The sequence below is a fragment of the Haliotis rubra genome, unplaced genomic scaffold (assembly GCF_003918875.1).
Source record: "Haliotis rubra isolate DU_JTF1 unplaced genomic scaffold, ASM391887v1 Scf977, whole genome shotgun sequence".
Lineage (NCBI taxonomy): Eukaryota > Metazoa > Mollusca > Gastropoda > Lepetellida > Haliotidae > Haliotis > Haliotis rubra.
This window is the reverse complement of record NW_025767720.1, coordinates 245026-269853: the sequence shown is the minus strand read 5'-3', so window position 1 is coordinate 269853 and position 24828 is coordinate 245026. Positions and strand designations below refer to the sequence as shown.

Below are 24828 nucleotides of genomic sequence, written 5' to 3'. Positions count from 1 at the left end.
TTATTTACAGACCGCCACCTTATGGAGCTGGAATTTTGAGTTTGGCGTTAAACAACATGCGCACACACACATACGCTTGAACGCGCGTTGACACCCTGATCTCGCAATTTAAGACGATTTACCTCTTACAGTTTTTTGGTTTTGGCGTAGTCCCTAAGCCTAATGATTATAGCCTTTCAAAATAAATAATTAAATTTAGACACTGCGGTTTGAGGGTGAGCTGTCGCTGCGAGGAGCTTCAATGTGTAGCATGCGATGAACTGGAGTGGTAAGCTTTCAAGGGGAGGCTACTCCCAAATGTTGTAGACTTGTTTACATGGACTATGAACCTGACGAGGCCCTGCTAAATGTTCGAGATCTTCTTACCCTAGGTCACAAATAAGCTTCTTTCAAAGTAAGTATATTTGCATTGCTAGCGTGTATCAGTGAAAATTCTAGAATAATATATGCATGTCACATCGCTTGTTCTCTACAGTTGGCCATTAATGGTGATATATTTTAATCCTCAGGCTCAGTTCTGAATCTTGCCATGAGCGGTATGTACATATACAAGTTAAACTTTCCTTGCCACTTCTTCAGAAAGTGTATTCCGAGACATATATTCAATGCCACAAAAGGGAATAAATCAGAAATAATACCTTGTAAACCATTTACACAGATCTTCATCTCTTAGCATAAATATATCTTATCCATATATTACTGTACATTGTTACATTAGATATGTGATGCTGAAATAAATGTGACTCAGCAAAATGTTGCCGTTGCTCATGCTTATATACTTCTTGCAAGGTTACTTGTTTGCCCGAAACATCTCATGACAGTTGCTTGTAAGTGATAAAAACAGTTACTACTACCTACGACCTACACCCATTTTCAAGGGTCATTGACCTGATTCTGTTACCTGAAGGTCCATGACCATATGTTCGATCACTCACTCACTCACTCACTAATTCACCGTTCTACTCATCATTCAACGCACTCACTGTTACCCATCCACCCACTCACCCTTCTACTCATGTGCTTACCAATCCACTCACTCACCCGATTAGTCACTCATCTTCCACTCACTCACTCACTAACTGTTCTACTCAGACACTCATCTTTCAATTCACTCTCCTAACCATTCACTCACCTACTTAATCACTCACTCACTTACTCACTCACTCACTCACGTTCCAGCTTGTATGCAATAATGGCATCAAGACAGATCCCACAAACGATGAGTGAAGATCATTTGGTGTCACAGCTGAGTCCAAAGTTCTGGAGTCCACCTCGTAAAACAAACTCGGCACACCCCTCACTCCCTTGTAGCAATAATGGCATCAAGACAGATCCCACAAGATGCGGAAGATCATCTGAACAAGTAGGTCCTAATGAAAACTTACATACAGCCCCAGCCTGGTCCGGATGTGTTGTTCAAGGTCCTCATGAAAACTTACATTAAGGACCATTGGGTCGGTGGTCAATAAAACTTGTAACATCATTGAAAACATGTTTGATCCCCTTGAAAGGAATAATGTATTAAAGAAAGGGAGGTTTGTTTCAATGATGTTTTACTTGACTGCTCACATACTTTCAAGTGTATTTACTTATGCAGTAAAAGTGAAATTTTATTCTTCACCACTCTCACTTTTCTGTAGCCTACAAGCCATTTGACATGCTCAAGAATGAAACAATTTGTCACCTGTGTTAAAAATGGCATAATAAAATGCACTTCATTATTTCATATTTATTACATATTTGGGAAATTTTGATACAAAAAATCCATTAACCTTTTATACTCTTCAGCCAGGAAATATTCACTAGATGTTTGAAAACTGTTGACTGTAAGCATGTAACAGTAAGCTTGAGTGGGGAGGTTACAGCTTTCAATGACAGATGTTCATTTCCAGGTATGTGGGCATCAATGCCTCAGACATCAACTATACAGCAGGGAGGTACGATACAACACTCAAACCGCCATTCGACACCGGGTTTGAGGTAGGGACATAGTAATTACAAAGATGCAAACTGATTCAAGTTTTAACAAACAAACAAAAAAAATTAAAAGTTTTTAAAATACCATAGTCCTGTGTTCGGGTCACAGGTGACAAATTAGGTTTTGGTTGTGGAGTCCAGTTGAATGGGTGACCATATTCTGCAGCTTGACTCCTGAGAGTTTCTAGGGCTTCACTCCTGACCTACACGGAAGGACATGTGGTGTCTTTTCAGGCAAGTGACTGTCCGAGCCTCTGTTCACCTTGCAGTGAATGGGTACCTGGTAGGAACAAATTGTGATGTAAATGTGAACCTAGCACCAAGAGATAAATTGGGTTTTATACTCCACAGGGAGTTACAAGTGTAATAATGGTATCCATCACCATGAACGTTTCCTTGGTGGGTGGAGTCTACATATCAACTGTCATAGACCGCGATGTCATCTCAGCAATGTTTTCAACCTATGAATGCTGTTAGCTGCAGCTCAACACACAGTCTCTTTATCACACATGTGTAAAATTCCTCCACTTGCAAGTTAGGGCTTGTAAAGTATCTTTTCACAATCAAGAACCGCCTCCGTGGTGTAGTGGTTAGAGCGTCTGCCCGGAGAGCGGAAGGTCACGGGTTCGATCCCAGACCGCGTCATACCAAAAGACGTTTAAATATGGTACTTGTTGGTCGACCGCATTAATGGGTACAACAAGGACTGATCGGCTCGGAGTCAGTATAATGTGTCTGAGTGGGGTATTCATGCTTCACTGCGGCATGGTATGTCAGTGGGCTAGCACTATGAAACCAGCTTCAGTCTGTGCTAGTACAAGCAGCCGCACATACACATACACACGCATGCACGTCATCATATGAGCGAAATATTCTCAAGCACGACGTTAAACCCAATTTCACCTCACCACCACAATCAAGATATGACATTGAGTGTTTGTCTGAAATTCAGGGTATAATGAGAATTTTGATATTTAGGGTATTGGTGAAGTGGTGGCTGCCGGTGATCAGAGCAAGGTGAAGGTCGGCCAATCTGTCCTCTACATGATGATGGGGGCATTCGCAGAATACAAGGTTTGAAGATTCAAGTTTTGAAATTATCTTCCATCAATAATAAGAAATGCATGTAATCAGTGTATGAAATAAGATAAAAACCCAGACAGACATCAAAATGTTACCAGCCCAAAACGGATTTAACCATGTATGGAACATGTTATCTAAAACTTTTACGAGACCAGGCTGGCTAGCTATAAATTTAGACTATCTCTCAGAAATCTAGCTCGTCTCCAGCGTTTGGACGGGCCTTATTTTATACACTGATGTAATGTCTTCTATTTCAGTATTTACATTTGTTCCGACTCAGTTTTAAGATAGTGACTCTGGATTGTCTGAATTGTGACCTTAGTCACACATTGTCATATGAAGTGAAGCCTGACACATGTCAATTCTGCTGTTGCATTATGCTAATGTAAGGAGAGTGTTGTGGTTCTCCACTTCTGACACAGTGTGATCTCCATGACCGAAAAAAATTCAACATGGCTAACAGGAAGTTGTTGTGCCCCTTATATCAATAAAAGCCCCTTACAAAATTGAACATTGTTACATTCTGGAAAAAGTCCCATACATTTTAGTTCCTACGGTGTCTATATGACAGGTGTATTTCAGTGATATTCAAACGAAATCATAATTTGGGGATTTGCAATATAAGATCCTTCAAACATTGGAGTTACACCCAGACCTGAGAGTTAAACTGGCACTGACGGAGTTGAAGATGTATGGGTATGTTTAAACTGGCACTGACGGAGTTGAAGATGTATGTGTATGTTTAAAGTGGCACTGTGAGGAGTTGAAGATGTATGTATATGTTTAAAGTGGCACTGACGGAGTTGAAGATGTATGTGTATGTTTAAACTGACACTGACGGAGTTGAAGATGTATGTGTATGTTTAAAGTGGCACTGACGGAGTTGAAGATGTATGTGTATGTTTAAAGTGGCACTGACGGAGTTGAAGATGTATGTGTATGTTTAAAGTGGCACTGTGAGTTGACGGATGTTGTATGTTTAAAGTAGCACTGACGGAGTTGAAGATGTATTATGTTTAAAGTGGCACTTGTTGAGTTGAAGATGTATGTGGCGAGGAGTTGAAGATGTATGTTTAAAGTGGCACTGACGGAGTTGAAGATGTATGTGTATGTTTAAAGTGGCACTGGATGGAGTTGAAGATGTATGTGTATGTTTAAAGTGGCAGTTGAAGATGTATGTTTATGTTTAAAGTGGCACTGACGGAGTTGAAGATGTATGTGTATGTTTAAAGTGGCACTGACGGAGTTGAAGATGTATGGGTATGTTTAAAGTGGCACTGACGGAGTTGAAGATGTATGTTTATGTTTAAAGTGGCACTGACGGAGTTGAAGATGTATGTGTATGTTTAAAGTGGCACTGACGGAGTTGAAGATGTATGTGTATGTTTAAAGTGGCACTGACGGAGTTGAAGATGTATGTTTATGTTTAAACTGGCACTGACGGAGTTGAAGATGTATGTGTATGTTTAAAGCGGCACTTTCGACGGAGTTGAAGATGTATGGGTATGTTTAAAGTGGCACTGACGGAGTTGAAGATGTATGTGTATGTTTAAACTGGCACTGACGGAGTTGAAGATGTATGGGTATGTTTAAACTGGCACTGACGGAGTTGAAGATGTATGTGTATGTTTAAACTGGCACTGACGGAGTTGAAGATGTATGTGTATGTTTAAACTGGCACTGACGGAGTTGAAGATGTATGGGTATGTTTAAACTGGCACTGACGGAGTTGAAGATGTATGTGTATGTTTAAAGTGGCACTGACAGAGTTGAAGATGTATGTGTATGTTTAAAGTGGCACTGACGGAGTTGAAAGATGTATGTGTATGTTTAAAAGTGGCACTGGACGGAGTTGAAGATGTATGTTTATGTTTAAAGTGGCACTGACGGAGTTGAAGATGTATGTGTATGTTTAAAGTGGCACTGACGGAGTTGAAGATGTATGTGTATGTTTAAAGTGGCACTGAGGCGGAGTTGAAAGATGTATGGGTATGTTTAAAGTGGCACTGACGGAGTTGAAGATGTATGTGTATGTTTAAAGTGGCACTGATGGAGTTGAAGATGTATGTGTATGTTTAAAGTGGCACTGACGGAGTTGAAGATGTATGTGTATGTTTAAAGTGGCACTGACGGAGTTGAAGATGTATGTGTATGTTTAAAGTGGCACTGACGGAGTTGAAGATGTATGGGTATGTTTAAAGTGGCACCGGACGGAGTTGAAGATGTATGGGTATGTTTAAAGTGGCACTGGCACTAATGAGTTGAAGATGTATGTTTATGTTTAAACTGGCACTGGACGGAGTTGAAGATGTATGTGTATGTTTAAACTGACACTGACGGAGTTGAAGATGTATGTGTATGTTTAAACTGACACTGACGGAGTTGAAGATGTATGTGTATGTTTAAACTGACACTGACGGAGTTGAAGATGTATGTGTATGTTTAAACTGGCACTGACGGAGTTGAAGATGTATATTGTATGTTTAAACTGGCACTGACGGAGTTGAAGATGTATGTGTATGTTTAAAGTGGCACTGGACGGAGTTGAAGATGTATGTGTATGTTTAAAGTGGCACTGACGGAGTTGAAGATGTATGTGTATGTTTAAAGTGGCACTGACGGAGTTGAAGATGTATGTGTATGTTTAAAGTGGCACTGACGGAGTTGAAGATGTATGGGTATGTTTAAACTGACACTGACGGAGTTGAAGATGTATGTGTATGTTTAAAGTGGCACTGACGGAGTTGAAGATGTATGTGTATGTTTAAAGTGGCACTGACGGAGTTGAAGATGTATGTTTATGTTTAAAGTGGCACTGACGGAGTTGAAGATGTATGGGTATGTTTCAGCTCCTGCCTGCCAAACATGTCATCCCTGTTCCAAGTTCCAACCCAAAGTTTATTCCCTTCCCCGTGAGTGGGTTGACGGCCGCCATCAGCTTAGATAAGGTAAGTCTTCAGTGGAAGGTCATCACGACTTGCAAGCATCAATTTAACTTGCACCTTGATTGCTGGAGTTGAAACATGACTCTGGTAGTAAAATGTTGAATGCGGGCTTTTCAGGAGTTGAAGGTTTTACAGTTTCTACAAAAGTGAGGTGGTTTAATAACCTGGGATATGTTATTGTGAACCATTACAGTAGCTGCAGTGTTCATGGAACATTTGATGAGAGAATCACATGTAGATGCTGTGCAATATTCAGACACCTGAACTTGGTCACATGTAGGACTGAGCACACTGTGGTCACCTTTTCTGATTGTTAAATTCTTAAAACTCCTTGTCAAGCCTCACACTTTTTGCATTTGTTGGCTTGTGTTGACACCCCTAGTGACATATGTAATGACTTTATCATTATGGGTTGAAATGAACAGAGGTATATTTTCAGTGAAATATGTTTGTGTGACAATAGGCTGTCTGGCATAGCTTTGCTGTGGTTATATGCACCAGGTGAAGACTAACAATTTCAACATTGAGTGAGTGAGTGTGTGAGCGAGTTTAGATTTACGAAACTTCTAGCAATATTCCAGAAATATCATAGCAGGGGACACTAGAACTTTTCACGCCTTGGGGGAATCGAACCCAGGTCCTCCATGTGACAAGCTAACGCTTTAACCACTAGGCTACCCCACCGCCCAATTTCAACATTGGACAAGGAGGGTCCTTGGATAGGTGTCCATGTTCAGTAGTTTACTCTAGAGTGTTTCCAGTAGTTCGGTAATGTCCCACACTGAAGCATGCATATCTCATGTGATGTCTCCTGACGTACGTCTTGTGACTTTGTTCTAACATCTGTAATATGTGGGATTACACTTCCTTTGTAAAGTACAGATTCTAGTACTTTTGTTGGGTTGAGTCCCATCCGGGATTCGAACACACACCCTCATATCTCTTTTCACCCTGCTGTAAATGGGTACCAGGTGGGATGAGATGACTGTTGAGTTGTATACTCCCCAAGGAGCTGAGAATGAATATCTAGTACAAACTGATGTTTGACTCGGCCAGTTGTTGGCACTTTGAGCATTCACCTTGTGTATGGAAGCTAGCACAATAGAAGTACATGTGTTATATTGCCATTACTGTTGACGATACTCTATTTGCCAGGTTGGGGAGATCCAGACAGGAGAAAAGGTTCTTGTGACAGGTAAGTAAGAAAGATGGTACGTCTTAGAAAGCATAGGGTGAGATAATACCTAATCACTAGGAGAGCAACTATTTAATTTATGTGGGATTTGTTTCACAGATTTAATAATGTTTGTGTCCTTAATTCAAAACATGATCAATTTCCTGGGCAAAGTCTAACTGAACTATTTGTTTCCACAACCAATGTTGTGTTTCTACTGATTGGTGTGTTTGTTGTTGCAGCTGCTGCGGGGGGCACCGGTCAGTTTGCTGTGAGTGGACTCTGAGCGTTTTTTGTTTGAACTAATCAATGAATTAACTTTCCTATTGAAATCCTTTCATTCAATATGTCACATATCAAATCCATGTGTCTCTTCTTGAACAGGGGCGGTTGGGTACCCTAGTGGTTAAAGCGTTGGCTCGCCATGCCGAAGACCCGAGTTCAATTCCCCACATGGGCACAATGTGTGAAGCCCATTTCTGATGTCCCCTGCTGTGATATTGCTGGAATATTGCTGAAAGGAGCGTAAAACTTAACTCAGTCAGTCAATCTTCTTGAACAAAGTATCAGAACATTAGCGTGGATTATTCCGTCTCATCAGGTCCAGTTGGCGAAGCTAGCAGGCTGTCATGTCATCGGTACCTGTTCTAGTGAGGAAAAAGTGAACTTTCTAAAGGTATGTTTTAATAAATAACTAATAATGAATAACACCATACCAGAATAAAATAACTACCTCTTGTCGCATATTTTATATCCAGTTAAGAGAGGACATATTCATCTACAGGAATGTGCTAGCATGTGGCCAATGTTGCCTAATCTATTAGCCAAATCAAATCTAATCCTCATCTATTGGCTTTGGAAACTTCCTGACATAATAAGTCTTAACAGCCCTTGCAGTGTGAATAGAGGACAATGTACTTGGTGTACGTAGCAGAGTGGCATAGTGTACTTGGTATATTAGAGATGATCATCAAGCATCACCATGAGGCTGGAAGACCTGAAGTATCATGTGACTCAAAGTTCAATGCTGTGGAATTCTCTTTCTCTAAAGGACACCAGTGTTATAATTGTAATAAAGAAACTATTGTGCTCTATTGTGTTAGTTAAAATTGTAATTAAAATTGCTTGAAAGGGGCTATCAATGCCAGGGTGGTGAAACGCCTGATGGCAATGATCAGATCAGCCTCATCATGACCTTGATTGATGGAGGTACAGTGTGGCTACTGAATACATCATCTTTATACACAATTACTGAGGATGTGGAACCCAGTTTGGTGTATCAGGTGACTAATATGTTGTGTGAGACTGCAGGATGTGCTTCCTACCACATTAGCTGCAAATGCCAAAGACTCTGCATTTCAGAAAATCAAAGTAATGAATATTATTTCCTATTGACAACTTTCTAATAGAGTCTTGGCTGTGACAGACCAATCAACTACAAGGTTGAGAGTGTCAAAGACGTCTTGAAGAATGAATACCCGGTAAGTTAAACAGTTGTCTTAATAGAACTTGACTTCTGTATGGACAAAGACTTTCAAGCAAAAATTAAATCATTAGAAATGATACCTCAAGCTGAGAGACTTTGATTCAGCATAGTTGAAACATTTTAGGTTTACTGTTTATATGCAAGTACATTTTTTTGGTAAATGAATCAGAACAGGACCTCGTTCCACAGAGTGGTCTTTGAGCTACAATAATTGTGGGCCGGGGTTATAGTATGGGAGAAACAGTCACCTTTGAGATCGTTTTGTGAAACAGGGTAGAGTTGGTCTTCAGCAAGCCATGTTTGTTGTAACAGGATCGTGTGGTCAGGCTCACTGACTTGGTTGACACATATCATCATATCCCAATTGCGTAGATCGACACTCATTATGTTAATCACTGGATTGTCTGGTCCAGACTTTATTATTTACAGACTGCCGCCATATAGCTGGAATATTGCTGAGTGTGACATAAATAACAATCAGTCAATGTGAGACTGGCTCAGATCTTAGAAAACATCAAGTTCAGTTTTGATATTCTGTTGCGCGAAGTGTAGCTTTTGTTCCAGGTAATATAGTTTGCTTGTTCAGTTTCTGCTATGCAGTGTTTGTGTTTCAGGGTGGTGTTGATGTTGTCTACGAGTCTGTGGGAGGGGAGATGTTCGATACGTGTGTCAACAGGTAGATGTGTCTTGTACACTGTGTTTGTGTTTCAGGGTGGGGTTGATGTTGTGTACGAGTCTGTGGGAGGGGAGATGTTCGATACATGTGTCAACAGGTAGATGTGTCGTTTGTTTGTTGTTTAATGCCACATTCACCAACATTCCATAAAACTGGGACACGATGACATGCATCGAGCAAGTCAGCGAGTCTGACCACCCGAACCTGTCAGTCATCTCTTACAACAAACATGGGTTGCTGAAGATCGGTTCTAACCCAGGTCTCTTAAACACTGACTGAACTATTTGTTAGATTCCTGTTGAAGTTCTGGTGTTCCTTGTCGTCATATTGCCGGAACATTGCTGGAAGGGGCATGAAACTAAGGGACCCTTCATAATTTATGGCTAGTGGGGTGATAATGATTTTAAGGGGGGTCACCCATTTTGTTCTGGGGAGCAAGGGGGGGTCATCAATTTTGTACACATGTACTAGGAAGTAGGGGGCAGCATTCACATTGTACATGCTTCTCCATAAAAATCATCATACACCACCACCCCACCACCCCAAGTCATAAATTATGAATGGTCCCTGAACACAATCAATCCTGCTGAACCCATTGTCACAAGCATCAATATCAGATGTATGTAACTGTGATCTGTTAAACTATCTGATGTATGTAACTGGGATCTGTTACTATATCAGATGTATGTAACTGGGATCTGTTACTATATCAGATGTATGTAACTGGGATCTGTTAAACTATCTGATGTATGTAACTGTGATCTGTTACAATATCAGATGTATGTAACTTTGATCTGTTACAATATCAGATGTATGTAACTGTGATCTGTTAAACTATCTGATGTATGTAACTGTGATCTGTAACAATATCAGATGTATGTAACTTTGATCTGTTACAATATCAGATGTATGTAACTGTGATCTGTTACAATATCAGATGTATGTAACTGGGATCTGTTACAATATCAGATGTATGTAACTGGGATCTGCTAAACTATCTGATGTATGTAACTGTGATCTGTTACAATATCAGATGTATGTAACTTTGATCTGTTACAATATCAGATGTATGTAACTGTGATCTGTTAAACTATCTGATGTATGTAACTGTGATCTGTAACAATATCAGATGTATGTAACTTTGATCTGTTACAATATCAGATGTATGTAACTGTGATCTGTTACAATATCAGTTGTATGTAACTGTGATCTGTTACAATATCAGATGTATGTAACTGTGATCTGTTACAATATCAGATGTATGTAACTGTGATCTGTTACAATATCAGATGTATGTAACTGTGATCCGTTACTATATCAGATGTATGTAACTTTGATCTGTTACAATATCAGATGTATGTAACTGAGATCTGTTCCAATATCAGATGTATGTAACTGTGATCTGTTAAACTATCTGTAGAGAGACATTTTAGGCCATTTTGTCGATATTTTGCCAATTCTGTATTTGTTGTAAAAACATCACTCAGCAACATTCCATTTACCAACCATCCAAACCAGACACATCAGTGGTGGATATTCAGAGCGACCGTTCATCGCTGTTGGGGTATAATGACATAGAATCTACCATATCACCATGTTGGACCATCTGACAACACAGGGTGCTGGGGAATTGGGGTTCAACCTTTGACCGCTTCATATCTAAATACGATGCAATAATCTTGACCATGACATTAACCCCTTTTCAACTCACTTAATCTCATGTTTGACATGTGATATGTTTTTGTTCTCAGTTTGGCAACAAAGGGTCGGTTGATCATTATTGGCTATATCTCTGGGTATGAGAGTCAAGCTGGGTTCAAACCTTCACGGCTGTCAGCTCTGCCACAGCGGGTAAGGCAACATAAAGTACAAATAGTTGGACACATTTCCTTTGAGAAAACAGAATATCACAATATGTTGCCAACTTCCAGTGATAAAAGAATGTTCTATACCTATTTTCCCAATCAATAATTGAATTATTCTTTTGAATTTTAAAATTTTATTTATGATACTTTTTGCATTGATTTATGAAAAGACCTCAATTTAGCAGCCAATTATCAGCACACACTGCTTACTTTGCGACATGTAACACCCAGCTCAGTTTGATCGTACCTGCATGGTGAACTACAGTGTTGAGAGCCTGAATAAATGTTAACAAGTTCATGAATATATTTTATGTTGTATATTTTGTTAGTTTTTTTGTGTAACATTTTTTGTTTAAATTCTTTTCACCAGCTTCTGCCCAAATCAGCCAGCGTGCGGGGTTTCTTCTTGTTTCATTATACCAACTGTATACAGGAATACATGGCCAAACTCACCACGCTCTTCACACAAGGCAAGCTGCAGAGCGTGATAGACCAAGGGGAGGCAACTCCTAAAGGGCCATTTGTTGGACTGGACAGTGTTCCAGATGCTATCGATGTGAGTACACATTGATGGTTGAGTCAGTGAGTGAATGCTGCTGTTATCAGTAATACATCAACTACATCCTAACAACTTGTAAATTACTGGAGTCAAACAAACCTAACAAGGGGTGGTTTTATAAATGATATTTTTAAAGAATATTTTCTTATGATCAGCACATTATATTATATGTTGCTGTGAGGGAGGGCTGTTTGGTGTGCCAGAATCATGCCATACTAGAGACACTGTGTGTTATGTTTGCAGTACATGTACCAGGGCACGAACAAGGGAAAGGTGGTGGTTCAGCTGGGGGCCTCCACATCCAGCAAACTGTGAAAGCAGTCATCAGGAAAATAGTTTGAAGAACTAGGAGAATGAGTCTTGCTTGATGTTGATATTCCAAGAAATGTATCCTGACACTGTAATCAAAAGTAATTTGTGGAATTACCAAATATTTGACATGGAGTACTTTTCTCAAGGTTGAGAGAATCTCATTATTATCAGAATTGTTACTCCAATAAAACTACCTCTCTGCACACAAAACCTCCTCTAAATATTTGGTATAAACAACATGTTGTACTGTCAAAATGAACATAAACCATGAGTTCCAAATGGAAATAATAATGGTGGAACACTATTTGTTGAGAATACTGTATGCATGATAGAGTTTCTGGTGCCACAGTACCTACACCTAAAAGATCACCATCACCATCAAAGGAATATTTTTATTAAGTGTGTTTCCTTTTGTGAACATGAAACTTTATAAATTGTGATAGTAAAGCAATGAATGAATTTGGAAAGCTGACATATGATTGGCTCCAGAACACACATGCTTCATGTTGATTGGGCAATGTCAATGGTTTGTTGGTGTAAAGTATGAGTGTGAGGTTGCAGAGACGCAGACTGGAGTTATTGATCAGATTTTGATCACACTGAGGGATATACTACATCAGGTGGCCTAAAATATGGCAGGTCACAGACGGCTGGTCTCAACACACAGGGTGGAAACATGGAGAAATGTTAGACGCACAAAGAAACTGAATATTTCTTATTTGTCTTTCTCCTGGAGCAGTTAACCTCATATGTAATCTTCTCATCATTCAAACATCACTGATTTACTGATTGGTCATGAAATTTTAAATAAAGATATTTTTATATGAAATCTTGTCATGTGTTGCAAGTCTTGCAGCGTTTGTCAAATCATGATCTCGGCCACACCATCAAGCTGACACACCGTGACATTACTGACATGTTCTTAAAGTTGACAGCATATGATAGAACAATATATGGGAGTGAGTTTCCTGATAGGAACTACAGACCCGTGCCAGATACCTGATGTAATTTCCATAGACTTACAGGTTATTTCAGTGTAGCAAATAATTTTCATGAAGTGAGTTTATGATGGATCTTTGTAAAATTTGACAGGCAAATTTAAAATCATCTTTGCTCTGCACACATAATTTAAGTTCAGTTTTCCGACCACTATTTAACTAATGACATCACATTTATCAACTTACGTATGGTTCCACAATGCACAATCCCAAAGGCCATACTGTACATATGTTGATAAAATTGTTGCCATTCGATAAATAAGCAACGGAAAGTTAAACAGAAATTATGTGATTGTAGGTAAGATAATTCCTCACAAATGTGCAAAATGTGACTTTGATCTTACGAAAATTAAATTCATGAAAGTTTGTTATGCCACACTAAATTAACATGAAAGTCTATGGAAGTGCGTCAAGTGTCCGAATATAACTGGTACGGGTCTGTAAGTTTGAGCTCAATACATGTATATACTAGTAATTGGGTATAACAATTAGTCTTGAGCTCAAACTACATCATCTAATCTTGTAAACTGAGTACTACTGAAATATAGTTTCCCTATGGATATTACCCGTGAAGATCCGGGTTAGAATGAATCTTTAGTAACCCATGCTTGTCGTTAGAGGCAGCTAACCGGATCTGGTGGTCAGGCTCGCTGACTTGGTTGACACATGTCATTGTATCCAATTGCCTACATCGATGCTCATGTTGTTGATCACTGGATGGTCTGGTCCAGACACGAATATTTACAGACCGCCGCCACATAGCTGGAATATTGCTGAGTGCAGCCTTAAACACCAACCAACCCAATGGATATTAATAATAACGTCAATAAACATTTACATAGCACAGGTATCCATCTTGGACCGGCTGGAAGGTATTTGACATTTAAGGCCTCAGTCAACCATATCACAACTATATGTGTAAATAATCTAGTCTGTACCAGATAATCCAGTGAATGGCATGAACACCATCTATGCAAGGGGGGGGTAGGCTGACATGCATCAACAAACTCGCCACCCTTGCCAACTGATCTGGTCTGTAAATTCTTTAAGACAAGAAGGGATTAGTGAAGACCATATATATAGCCATACCCATATATTTAAAAAATATGTGGTCAAGTGAGGTAGACTACTGTCAGGTGTGTCGAGGTTGGGGGCACATAATCGCATGGTGATAGCTAAATTTGGAATAAGCTTAGATCAAGCTTTAAGTTTGAGATACACTTCAAAGATCGAGGCAAGGGTGTTTGACTATTGTGTTGAGAAAACAGGAACGTTTCGTTGCCCCGCACTCACTAATATTCCAAAATGACACAGCGTCTTGTTCAAGTCGACGAAGGATCAGAAAAACAGTGACCGAAATCATGAACAACAGCCAAGCAATCGAGAAATAGCGACTCGCAATCTGCAGTTTGCCAAGCCAACCTGATCCCCCTTCGCGACTCCGTGACTCAGTATAGTTTTACGCCGCTTTCATGGTAACCGTCGTGAGGTTCTAACAATCAACTGCTAGTAACTTGGTAGGTGGGGAAGCCTTGTGGTGTCGTTTGGACCCGAGTTCGATGTCCTACGTGCGTACAATGTGTGAAGCCCATTTGTACCCCACGCCGTGATGTTGTTGGAATATTGCTTAAAAACGGCGTAAAATCATACGCACTCATTGTAATCGAGACAACTGCTGTGGAAGGAACAAAGTAAAATATCGTCCCTCTGCTTGTATAGGTTAATTAGGTTAAGTTTTCAGAGCATGCCCAAGCTGTTAACACAAGCTTGATACTCTTGTTGAATACGTAAATACGTGGGGACTCGAATCAATACGGACGTTGTGAAGGGCACACTGGACATCGGTAACATGTCAAGATCAAGCATGAGTGAGTGGACCCTTGAAGATCCATGTATGGAGTTGTCTTCATCGACTTGTATCTGTCGCAAGAGTGAGTGAGTTTAGTTTTACGCCGCCTTTAGCAATTTTACGGCGGAGAACACCTGAAATGGGCTTCACATGCGACTATCGGGACAGGGACGCTGACTTAGCTGATACATGTCATCGTATCCCAGTTGCGTAAAACGATGCTCATGATGTTGACCACTAGATTGTTTGGTCCAGACACCATTACTTACAGACCGCCATAACAGAAATATTGCCGGAGTGTGGGGTCAAACACCAACTACCCAAGCAAACGAGAGTGAGTGAAAGGAGTACATACAGTGAGTGATTTAACGGCGCTTGGAACAGTCCGTGTTATGGAGAACTGTGCAAGTTGCAATTGACCTGCTGTTGGTGACACATTTCAGGAAACCTAAGATGCTTATAGAGAGTGAGTGAGTTTAGTTTTACGCCGCTTTTAGCAATATTCCAGCAATATCATAGTGGGGGACACCAGAAATGGGCTTCATACATTGTGCCCATGTGGGGAATCGAACCCTGGTCTTCAGCGTGACGAGCGAACGCTTTAACCACTAGGCTACCCCACCGCCCCTAAGATGGTTATGCCAATCCAGAGTTAACCAGTATTAACTTAAGCAGAACTCAGGGCAATGTACAAAAAGAAAAGTATAAAATGGTTGTCAGTATAAAGTAATGGCGGTGTTACACACCATCATCGTTTTTGAATACTTGTTTCATGAAGAACTCTAACTCACATGCGTAACTAGACTTGTGATATGTCCATGTCATTATATTTAATGATAATGGAGTGAGTGAGGGTTTACTCCGGGTTAAGCAATATTCCAGCAATGCCGCAGCAGATGACACCAGAATTGGGCTTCACATATTGTACCCATGTGAGGAATCCAACCCGGGTGTTCGGCATGACGAGCGATTGCTTAACCACAGAACTATCCCAGCGCCCGAAGTAATGGAAGTCACTTATGAGACTGACTGACTTATTGACTGGTATTACGCCGCTTTTAGCAATATTCCAGCAACATCACGGCAGGGGACACCAGAAATGGGCTTCACACATTGTACCCATGTGGGGATTCGAACCCGGGTCTTCGGCGTGACGAGCCAAAGCTTTAACCACTAGGCTACCCCACCGCCCTCTTATGAGACAAAACATGCAGGTTTACAGTTCGGAATTTTGTATGTATGATTTTGTTTTACCAGAGGGTTTACAATCGTGCGTAGCTATGGTTGAATACAAACCTGTATTTGCTTTTCTCTTTAATGCAAGTAGAACGACCAAAGCATAAAACAACGCGAACACCCGATCGAGATGCAAACTCATCATCAAAGCCGCATCATTAATTTTAAGCATTTGTATCAATAATCTAGACTTAAATTTTCTGATCGTTTACCACTTGAAGAATGAGTGTGGGCGTTCATGCAGTGGTTTTTATAATAAATTATTCGTACCTAAGACAAAATAGAACATGTATTTGTTCGCAGAATTTTCCCAAAGAGAAGATAATGGTGGGCGAGTATTTTCTTTTGCAAAAGAAACACACTTTCACCCACTGGAACATATACACATGGGACAAAAATATCGCAAAACCCCATATTTTTCATATTAATCACTGCAAATGAAGTTATTAAACCTGAGTTCAACTTATTATGTGGATACCCTCACGGAATAATTAAATAACAATTCAAAATGCAAAAAAGAATGAAAACCTGTAGTTTATTCAAAGAAGCACGCACGACAAACATATGAATCACTTTATAGTGCTGATAACTAAGGTTGTATGACGTTAACAAGTGTGGCCATGATTCTGGCATAAAATCCTCCCAAAATCACATGAGTATCAAAAACTAAGCTCAGTCTCAACATCCAAGGGTAAGCTCCGACAAAATCAACATTCCTGACCCTTAAAAATTTCTTAATCGACTGTTCATTTGACGTTGATTTGAATTGCGTCTCATTGTTGAAAGGGGGTGGGGGACAGGGGGGCTCGTTCCAATGCATCAAGATTTTGGACTGGGGGGATCAAGCGTATTTTGTGACCCATAGTGACCCAAACATTCTCGGTGGATGGAGATCTCGACACCTGGAGGGCCAAGGCTGACGTACGAAATCACCAATGGTAAGTGGCCTAGTATTATCGTCCGTGAACACGTGCCTTGGAGTATGTTTATCGAGATATGGTACAACAGCCTGTCTTGGATGTCAGTGCATTATATACTGTTGTCCATTCACATTTTGCCTGATCGTAACAAAGCTGTATACAGAAACGTACCTTGGCCATAATGAGAATACAGAAACGTACCCTAGGACGATTCCATTCCCATTGTGTCGTATTCTTGACCGGAACTGTCATACTGTTGTATTAGATACATTTGATTGCGTTATGTAAGTAATGAGAATACACAGTAACGGATATTTCGCGATGCACATGAATACCACTCGGAATCAGTTGAACGGGAACAACTACATACGGTTTCGCTTTTGGATTGCGGAATATGGACTCGTCCGCCTTTTAGGGTACCGGGTACGTTTCTGTATTTTGACTTTGTTTAGGGTACATATCTGTATACAGAAAGGTACCTGGGGTACGTATTTGAAGTACCTGTGCCGACAACGACCCCTTCAGCATCAGTCATGAACAAAGAAATCGACTTTCGTCCACCCAGTGTACCCTACCCCGTGACGTCAAATTTCAGTGACGTCGAGCTTGACACCACGCATGTCGTGTTGCTTCCTTTATCTTTTTTATTACTTAATTCACTTATGTAAATTTGGCCACGTACAGTGGGAACCGGTACAGTAACTACAGAACCCGTCCGCCTGTGTGAAAATTGAAGGGCAGGGATTACATTGCTCGATCACAAGTATCGTTAATCCCAAAAAACTCATTCTTCTGGAAGTAAAAATAAAACTTGGTATGTCTTGTACATATATTATATATATTTAACTATGTTATTTATTTCGTCCTAACACGTCCAACTTCTTGTAAACAAAACGTTAGCGCTTATTAAGTCAGGGCATATCTCTGAATGTTTTATACTTGTTGGTAATAGTTCGCTTTTTAAATATATCAGTATATTCAACTGTTGTTTTTTCTTCCTTCACAACAGTCATTATATCTGTAAAAACAATACAAATGATAAACAATGAATATATAATATAACGTATAAACATTACATGACTATATTATACGGGGGGAAAGTTAAACCAAATAAACTATGCGTCATTGCAAGGCAATTATTTCCCTGGAATCTTTGAATTGCGTAAATGCCCAGGAACAGGTGCCCGTCGGTCTAGGGGAGGTAACTCTTAATGCACTTATATTGGCAAATGGCCCGTGGATGAGGATGAGGAGACAGGTGTCATCCTCGATGCTGTATCCTGTTTGTCAAAATAAACACGAAGAGAAACTCTTAGCATACTAACCTCTTATTAAAGTGCAAATAAAAAACACACAACAGTGACGTTTGAAAACATGTGGAAAAATATTTTCAGAGAATATTTCTCGCGTGTCCTTCACTTCCGCTGTTCCATCAGCCCGTTTGAACCCTTGTCGGCGAAAACCTCAGATTCAAATATCCCAATAATGTTGAGCTATATCGCCTTATAACTACACATCCCTAATTCATGTTACATAAGTTATTGATATGGGAAGAACCACACATATAGGCGCGATAATTATCACCAAAATCGAACTAGAAGATGGTTTTCAGAGGGAGAATAAATCAGCCATTTTCCAAGCCCATGCATAAACAAACTAGCGAGTCAGACGGATGTACCACATTAGAAAGTAATGGTAGATAATTAGCTTTTCTATTTATAAGTTTATCCAATGTATCCGTTAACGACAAGCTAGTTGTAGACAAGACGTAATTATCAACAGCCTGGTAAGTGTAGTAGTACATATATTGCATGTTGTGTTTGACGAGAATCGACGGTTCCGAATGGTCATGCTGATCATAAGAGGGATGGAGTTGTTTTAGCAGTTCATGTGATGAGTTTTTAGCGACATTTGTTGCTTTTGTTCTGGGATGAAATCGTTTGGAACATGTAGCAGATACATTTTAGTTCAAGGGCGAACTGAATGATACTGATTTTTCATGATAATGTCAGATTATTTGTAGATACCATTTAAACATCGTACCGAGTTCTGACATCTAATGTCCTGCTATATGTATTATAAATATTATGACATAGGATGTTGAATCACGTAAATTGAAACCTTGTCATGCACTTCAGTTTTGATGGTTGATAATACGATGTATGTACAACATCACTTATCAAGTTATGACTGCAGCTTCATGAAAGGTCAGTGACAGCGTTTATATTATAACTACAGGGAGCCAAGTGGCTCCTGTTTGAAAATTTAATTTAATTATGACAGTGATCGTCAGGACCTGTCAAAATGCCTTCATGGGGATTTTTTTAATATATATACAACAGGAACTGTTTGCCAGTCGACATATATATTATTGGTTTGTTTTATGGAAAAGAATAGCTTCCATCGTGTCCATTTTCCTTTGCTTGTGTTGAAGGGTGCAGAGTCATCACATAGAAGATGTACTTACACCATGTAGCTTACTGATGGAGGTTGGCATATTGTTCATGTGGAAAAGAGGTTCCAACCTCATAGGTGAAAGACCCGTGAAGATACGGGTTAGAATTTGTCTTCAGCAGCCCATGCTTGTTAGAGGCGATTAACAGGATCGGGTGGTCAGGCTCGCTGACAGGGTTGACACATCGTCATCGTATCCCAATTGCGTAAATATATGCTCATGATGTCGATCACTGGATTGTCTGGTCCAGGCTCGATTATTTACAGGCCGTGACCATATACCTGGAATATTGCTGAATGCGGCATTAAACAACCAACCAACCAACCAATCATATGAGAAAGTCTGAGGACTGTGTCAATGATGACAGTCTGTGCTAAATAGTTTTTGAAAGCTACCAGCATGAACTTGTTCAGATATAGTAGATATTAGTACCTGGGCTGGTATCTGCTGAGCTTACTAGACCGAACAGAATTGTACTAGACTCAGGCCATAGGCTAGTTGCTAGCATCACTGACTGTCTAGTAAACACGTTGGTCGTATTTCTTTGCCTGGTGGACTGTCAAAGGCTGTCTATGAGTACAAATATTGCAGTTAGAAATGTGAAATCCTTTGAATTAATGAAAGGGGGGATCGATGATATTGAGCCAATATATTCAAGATGTAATAAATATTTTGAGATCAATACTTTTAGATTGTGTTTTCACATCGTATCAGGAAACCTTTCCTACCGATATATCTATATATTGATTTCCATGTAGGACCTAAAAGTGTAAAATGAATCTTTCAATTGAAGGTACATATTCTGAAATGTGTGTTAACATGTTTTTTGTAGAGAAACTGTTGACGAATATTGTAATACAACAAAAGTGCAAGGCTAGATTTAATTAGTTTTTGGTATTAACATGCTTGGAGGTGGCCAAATCTTTATGGCGATGCAATTTGGTGTTTTTATTTATGGATGCTGGAAACTTGTGACAGTGAGTTTGATTCCCTTGTAACTGAAATGTTTTTCAAAGTGGTGTTGACCCGAACTGTTGACAGATATTGTAAACAAGAGTGCAACCCCAACATTTATTAACTTACTACTAGAGGCATTTCCTGTAGGGTCCTTGAAATTTGTGTTAATGGCTACCCAAGATTCCTAGTGTTGCAGGGGCAGTGGGGTAGCCTAGTGGTTAAAGCGTCCGGCTCGTCACACGGTATAATGAAGCCCAGGTTCGATTCCCCACGTGGGTACAATGTGTGAAGGCCATTTCTGGTGTCCCCCGCTATGATATTGCTGGAATATTGCTAAAAGCGGCGTAAAGCCATACTCACTCACTCACTCACCTAGTGCTGCAGGTAAAGGGAAAACCCTGATTGGTAAATCAATGAATTCTGTGACAACCTTAACTTGGAATAGCCTTTTCTTGGTGTCTGTGGTGAGATACAACTGATAATGGCTGAGTGTCCCTGTTGAAAGCTTCAATGCTCCAGCAAGATACACCTGCCAGTACTGTACAGTGTACACACTGTTGCATTCTATCATGTTATAATTCCATGTGAATTTTAAACATTTACAATTTTCAAAAGTTTGCAAGAATCATCATTTCCATCTTCATGTAATACTAATATGACAGCATGTGTTCTGTCTGATGTCATCCCATGAGTATTTGGTCAATGTAATGTGTTATCCAGTATGAGGATGTGTAATAAGTAACAGCATGATTAGCTCATAAGAGTGTGTTCTTTAAAACATTAAACTGTATGAGGATGTGTAATACATAACATAATTACGTCGTTACTAAATTTCCGTTCATCTGATTGGTTAATTGTCACTTGGACGACTTGACATATCATTATGTTAACTTCACATGAGGTGAATATCTGGGATCTCACTGAGTGGAAGCTAGAATTGTAAATGAAGATTTGTCAGCATTTTTAAATCATGGCCATGTCAGATTTGTGTGACATATTAAAGCAATTATTGACTTCAATTGAGGTTTATTCAACGACTTATCAGCCTTAGACAAGTGATAATCACTGATAAATCATGGAATTAACCTTAAGGGAAATCAATGATTGTACATTAACATGATTATGGCATGTGAATATATGTGTTATATGAAACATTATACCGTGTGAGATTGTGGAATATATAACATTATCATGATTGTGGCATGGGATGGGAGTGTGTGGTCTATTAAACAATAGACCAATGAAGATCTGGGTTAGACTTGATCTTCATTAACTCATGTTTTTCGTAAGATGTGACTAACAGGATCGGGTGGTCAGGCTCGCTGACTTGGTTGATACATGTCATCGTATCCCTGTTGCATAGATTGATGCTCGTGCTGTTGATCACTGGATTGTCTGGTCCAGACTCGATTATTTACAGACCGCGACCATATAGCTGGAATATTGCTGAGTGCGACAAGAAAGTAAACTCACCCACTCACTCACTCACTATAAATCCTATAAGAGTATGTGTCCTATAAAGCATTATACATGTACTGTATGAGGTGGTGGATTTAGAACATTATCATGATTATGGCATTTGAGTGTATGGTCTATAAAACATTATCCTATAAGAGTGTGTGGTTTATAAAACATTATACCATATGAGGTTGTATAATACATAACATTATCATGATTGTGGCACAGGAGTGTGTGGTCTACAAAACATTATACCATATGAGGGTTGTGTGGTCTACAAAACATACCATCTGAGGTTGTGTATGTATAACATTATCATGATTGTGGCATGTGAGTGCGTGGTCTATAAAACTGTTATCCTGTTGGAGTTTGTGTACAGGATACTACAGGAGACCATGTGTTGTATATAGCATATATCCTGAGAGCATTGTACTCTATGACATACTGGTAATATATTCAGTGAGTATGGGACTATCTGTATTGAGGATCAATGTATGTGGAGCCATATAGTGGCTATTGAGTCATTTCGATTTCATTTTAATAACTTTAATATAAATCAATACTAACAGATGTACCATGAGGCTGTTAATGTTAAGCTATAAATGTTAGGAGATTTGCCGGGGAAATGTTCAATAATGTAATTTGAAGACTTGAGTTCTGAATAGAACAATGTTTGATAAGCAATGCTGTTGGAAAATTCGTGTATGTGGATTTGACATTATAGATTTGATATATATGGTATAGTTATAATGCATCTAAAGGAATCTGTGTGTTGGTTGTAAATGTAAGTGAACAGTCACATGAATGGTACTGGGGCTGGGACAGAGAGAAATTTTAGACTTGGGTACCCGAGGTTGCAGTTTCCAACACGATCCAATCAGGATACCTGGTACAGCTATGTTTAGCATGTTTAGAGTTAATTCCCTTTCTTACAGGTGCATAATCTTCAAATGTAAGTTTTTTTGTTAAGTAAAATTTACTTTCTGTTTACACTGAAGCAAAAAACAATCTCAAATAAATTTTTCAATAATTGTATAACCTCACTTTTGTGTAGTCACCTAAACAATTTATTGCAACGAGAATAACAATGATGTTTTGCTTAGTCAATGTCTACATGGGCAGTGACACAATGATTAGTCAATGCTTTGATAGGCTTTGATTGGTTGAGACGGACACAGGTTCGATGGGGTAGCCTTGTGGTTAAAACATTCGCTCGTCACGCTGTAGAGACCCGGGTTTGATTCCCCACAGGGGAATAATGTTTAAACCCATTTCTGCTGTCCGCCACCATTACATTGCTGGAATATTGCTAAAAGCGGTGTAAACCTAAAGTCACTCACTCACTCACTGAGAAGGACACGCCCCCTGCCTAAATGCACCAGTCGCCGATGATGTAAAGCAAAATGAATGAGCGATTTTGTCGTGCTTATATTAATGATTGAAGAACGAATATTAACTAAGTTTGGTTCTATTTCTTATTTCTCTATATCACACGAAGCAGTCACGTGACGATATGGGTCCAGGTAGTTTATTGAGGACCTGGGTAGTAAAACATTATAGTACCATTTGCTGTCTTGACCTTTTGATGCACTTCACATATTCACGTATTCCTATTAATAATAAATAATTTAATACATGGATATGCTACTCCAACTGCGACAGACACAATGGTGCATGACAATATAGCTTTAATCATCAAAGCGACCATATCGCTCACCCTGTAGAGCTTTCATGACAGCTAGTAGAGCTGACCAATTAATTTAAACAAAGGATAAATATGCAAATGGAAAGAGGTTTTCACATTTTAGTTTATTTTCTCAGTGAATGTTTCAACAAATGCAAATCATGCACAATATATTTTGATATTTAAAAGGACTGTGTAAGATGTGTAAATGTGAGGTACTAGGCTGGCGACAAGGAACTCCGGATATGAAAGTGTTCTGCAATGTAATTGAAAGCAGATATTCAGGAAGTTTCTTGTCAGTTGGTTAGCATACACCCTGGGGAATATTTGAATTCATAAATAAATGCTGTGAATTAAGTAAGTAAACTGCATTTATAATAAGCATGCTTATAACCAGTTTACAGTTACTGTTTTCTTTGGTACAAGAAACTGGTTTTGGTACCAGCCCCTCACTGTGTATTTGAGTCTAAATATGTTGCTGAACTACAGGTACAATGAACTTAAATTAGTGGTCCCTTTGAGTTCGTCATAACTGTAGTTGATTGTATTATCATACCTATCATATACACAGTATCATTATGCGTATTGTATCGGCATAGTCATATATCAACTATTAGCATACTGTATTGTTATTTATACATATGACATCCTTGAAGGGCATTTAGAAGTTGAATGTATAAGAAAAGCAAGATTTATGGATGTAAACTTCTTTATTGTGAATAACACGACATTTCGGAGTATATACTTGCTCACAAGCATAATAAATAATTCATTCACAATAAAGAAGTTGACATCCATAAATCTTGCTTTTCCTTTTTATACATATGGTATACAAAGTTCAGGATACGTATTGTATTAGGGGATAGTCGTATATCTACTATTTGTTATTTATACATGTGGTATACAGAATACCATGATGCGTATTGTTTTAGGGGATAGTCGTATATCTACTATTAGCATACTGTATTGTTATTTATACATGTATACAAAATACCATGATGCGATGTATTAGGGGATAGTCGTATATCTACTATTAGTATACTGTATTGTTATTTATACATGTGGTATACGAAATACCATGATGCGTATTGTATTAGGGGATAGTCGTATATCTACTATTAGTATACTGTATTGTTATCTATACATATGGTATACAAAATACCATGATGCGTATTGTATTAGGGGATAGTCGTA

The 24828-nt window shown here is 39.2% G+C and overlaps 1 protein-coding gene and 1 long non-coding RNA gene across 2 annotated transcripts; both read left to right on the top strand.

Annotated features, from left to right (window-relative positions):
* The first annotated feature begins 296 nt into the window (after window positions 1-296).
* LOC124265385 lies at window positions 297-1292 on the top strand. The gene is made up of 3 exons (XR_006895445.1): window positions 297-394; window positions 510-536; window positions 1180-1292. It is a non-coding gene; the product is annotated as an uncharacterized LOC124265385 (long non-coding RNA).
* Window positions 1293-1316: 24 nt separating this feature from the next.
* LOC124265386 (prostaglandin reductase-3-like) lies at window positions 1317-12906 on the top strand. Its single transcript, XM_046700157.1, has 12 exons — window positions 1317-1363; window positions 1893-1980; window positions 2956-3051; window positions 5910-6008; window positions 7161-7200; window positions 7422-7450; window positions 7781-7855; window positions 8589-8660; window positions 9377-9438; window positions 11093-11192; window positions 11577-11762; window positions 12009-12906. The coding sequence occupies exons 1-12, from the start codon at window positions 1317-1319 to the stop codon at window positions 12078-12080; spliced, it is 966 nt and encodes a 321-aa protein (XP_046556113.1). The 3' UTR covers window positions 12081-12906.
* Window positions 12907-24828: the final 11922 nt, after the last annotated feature.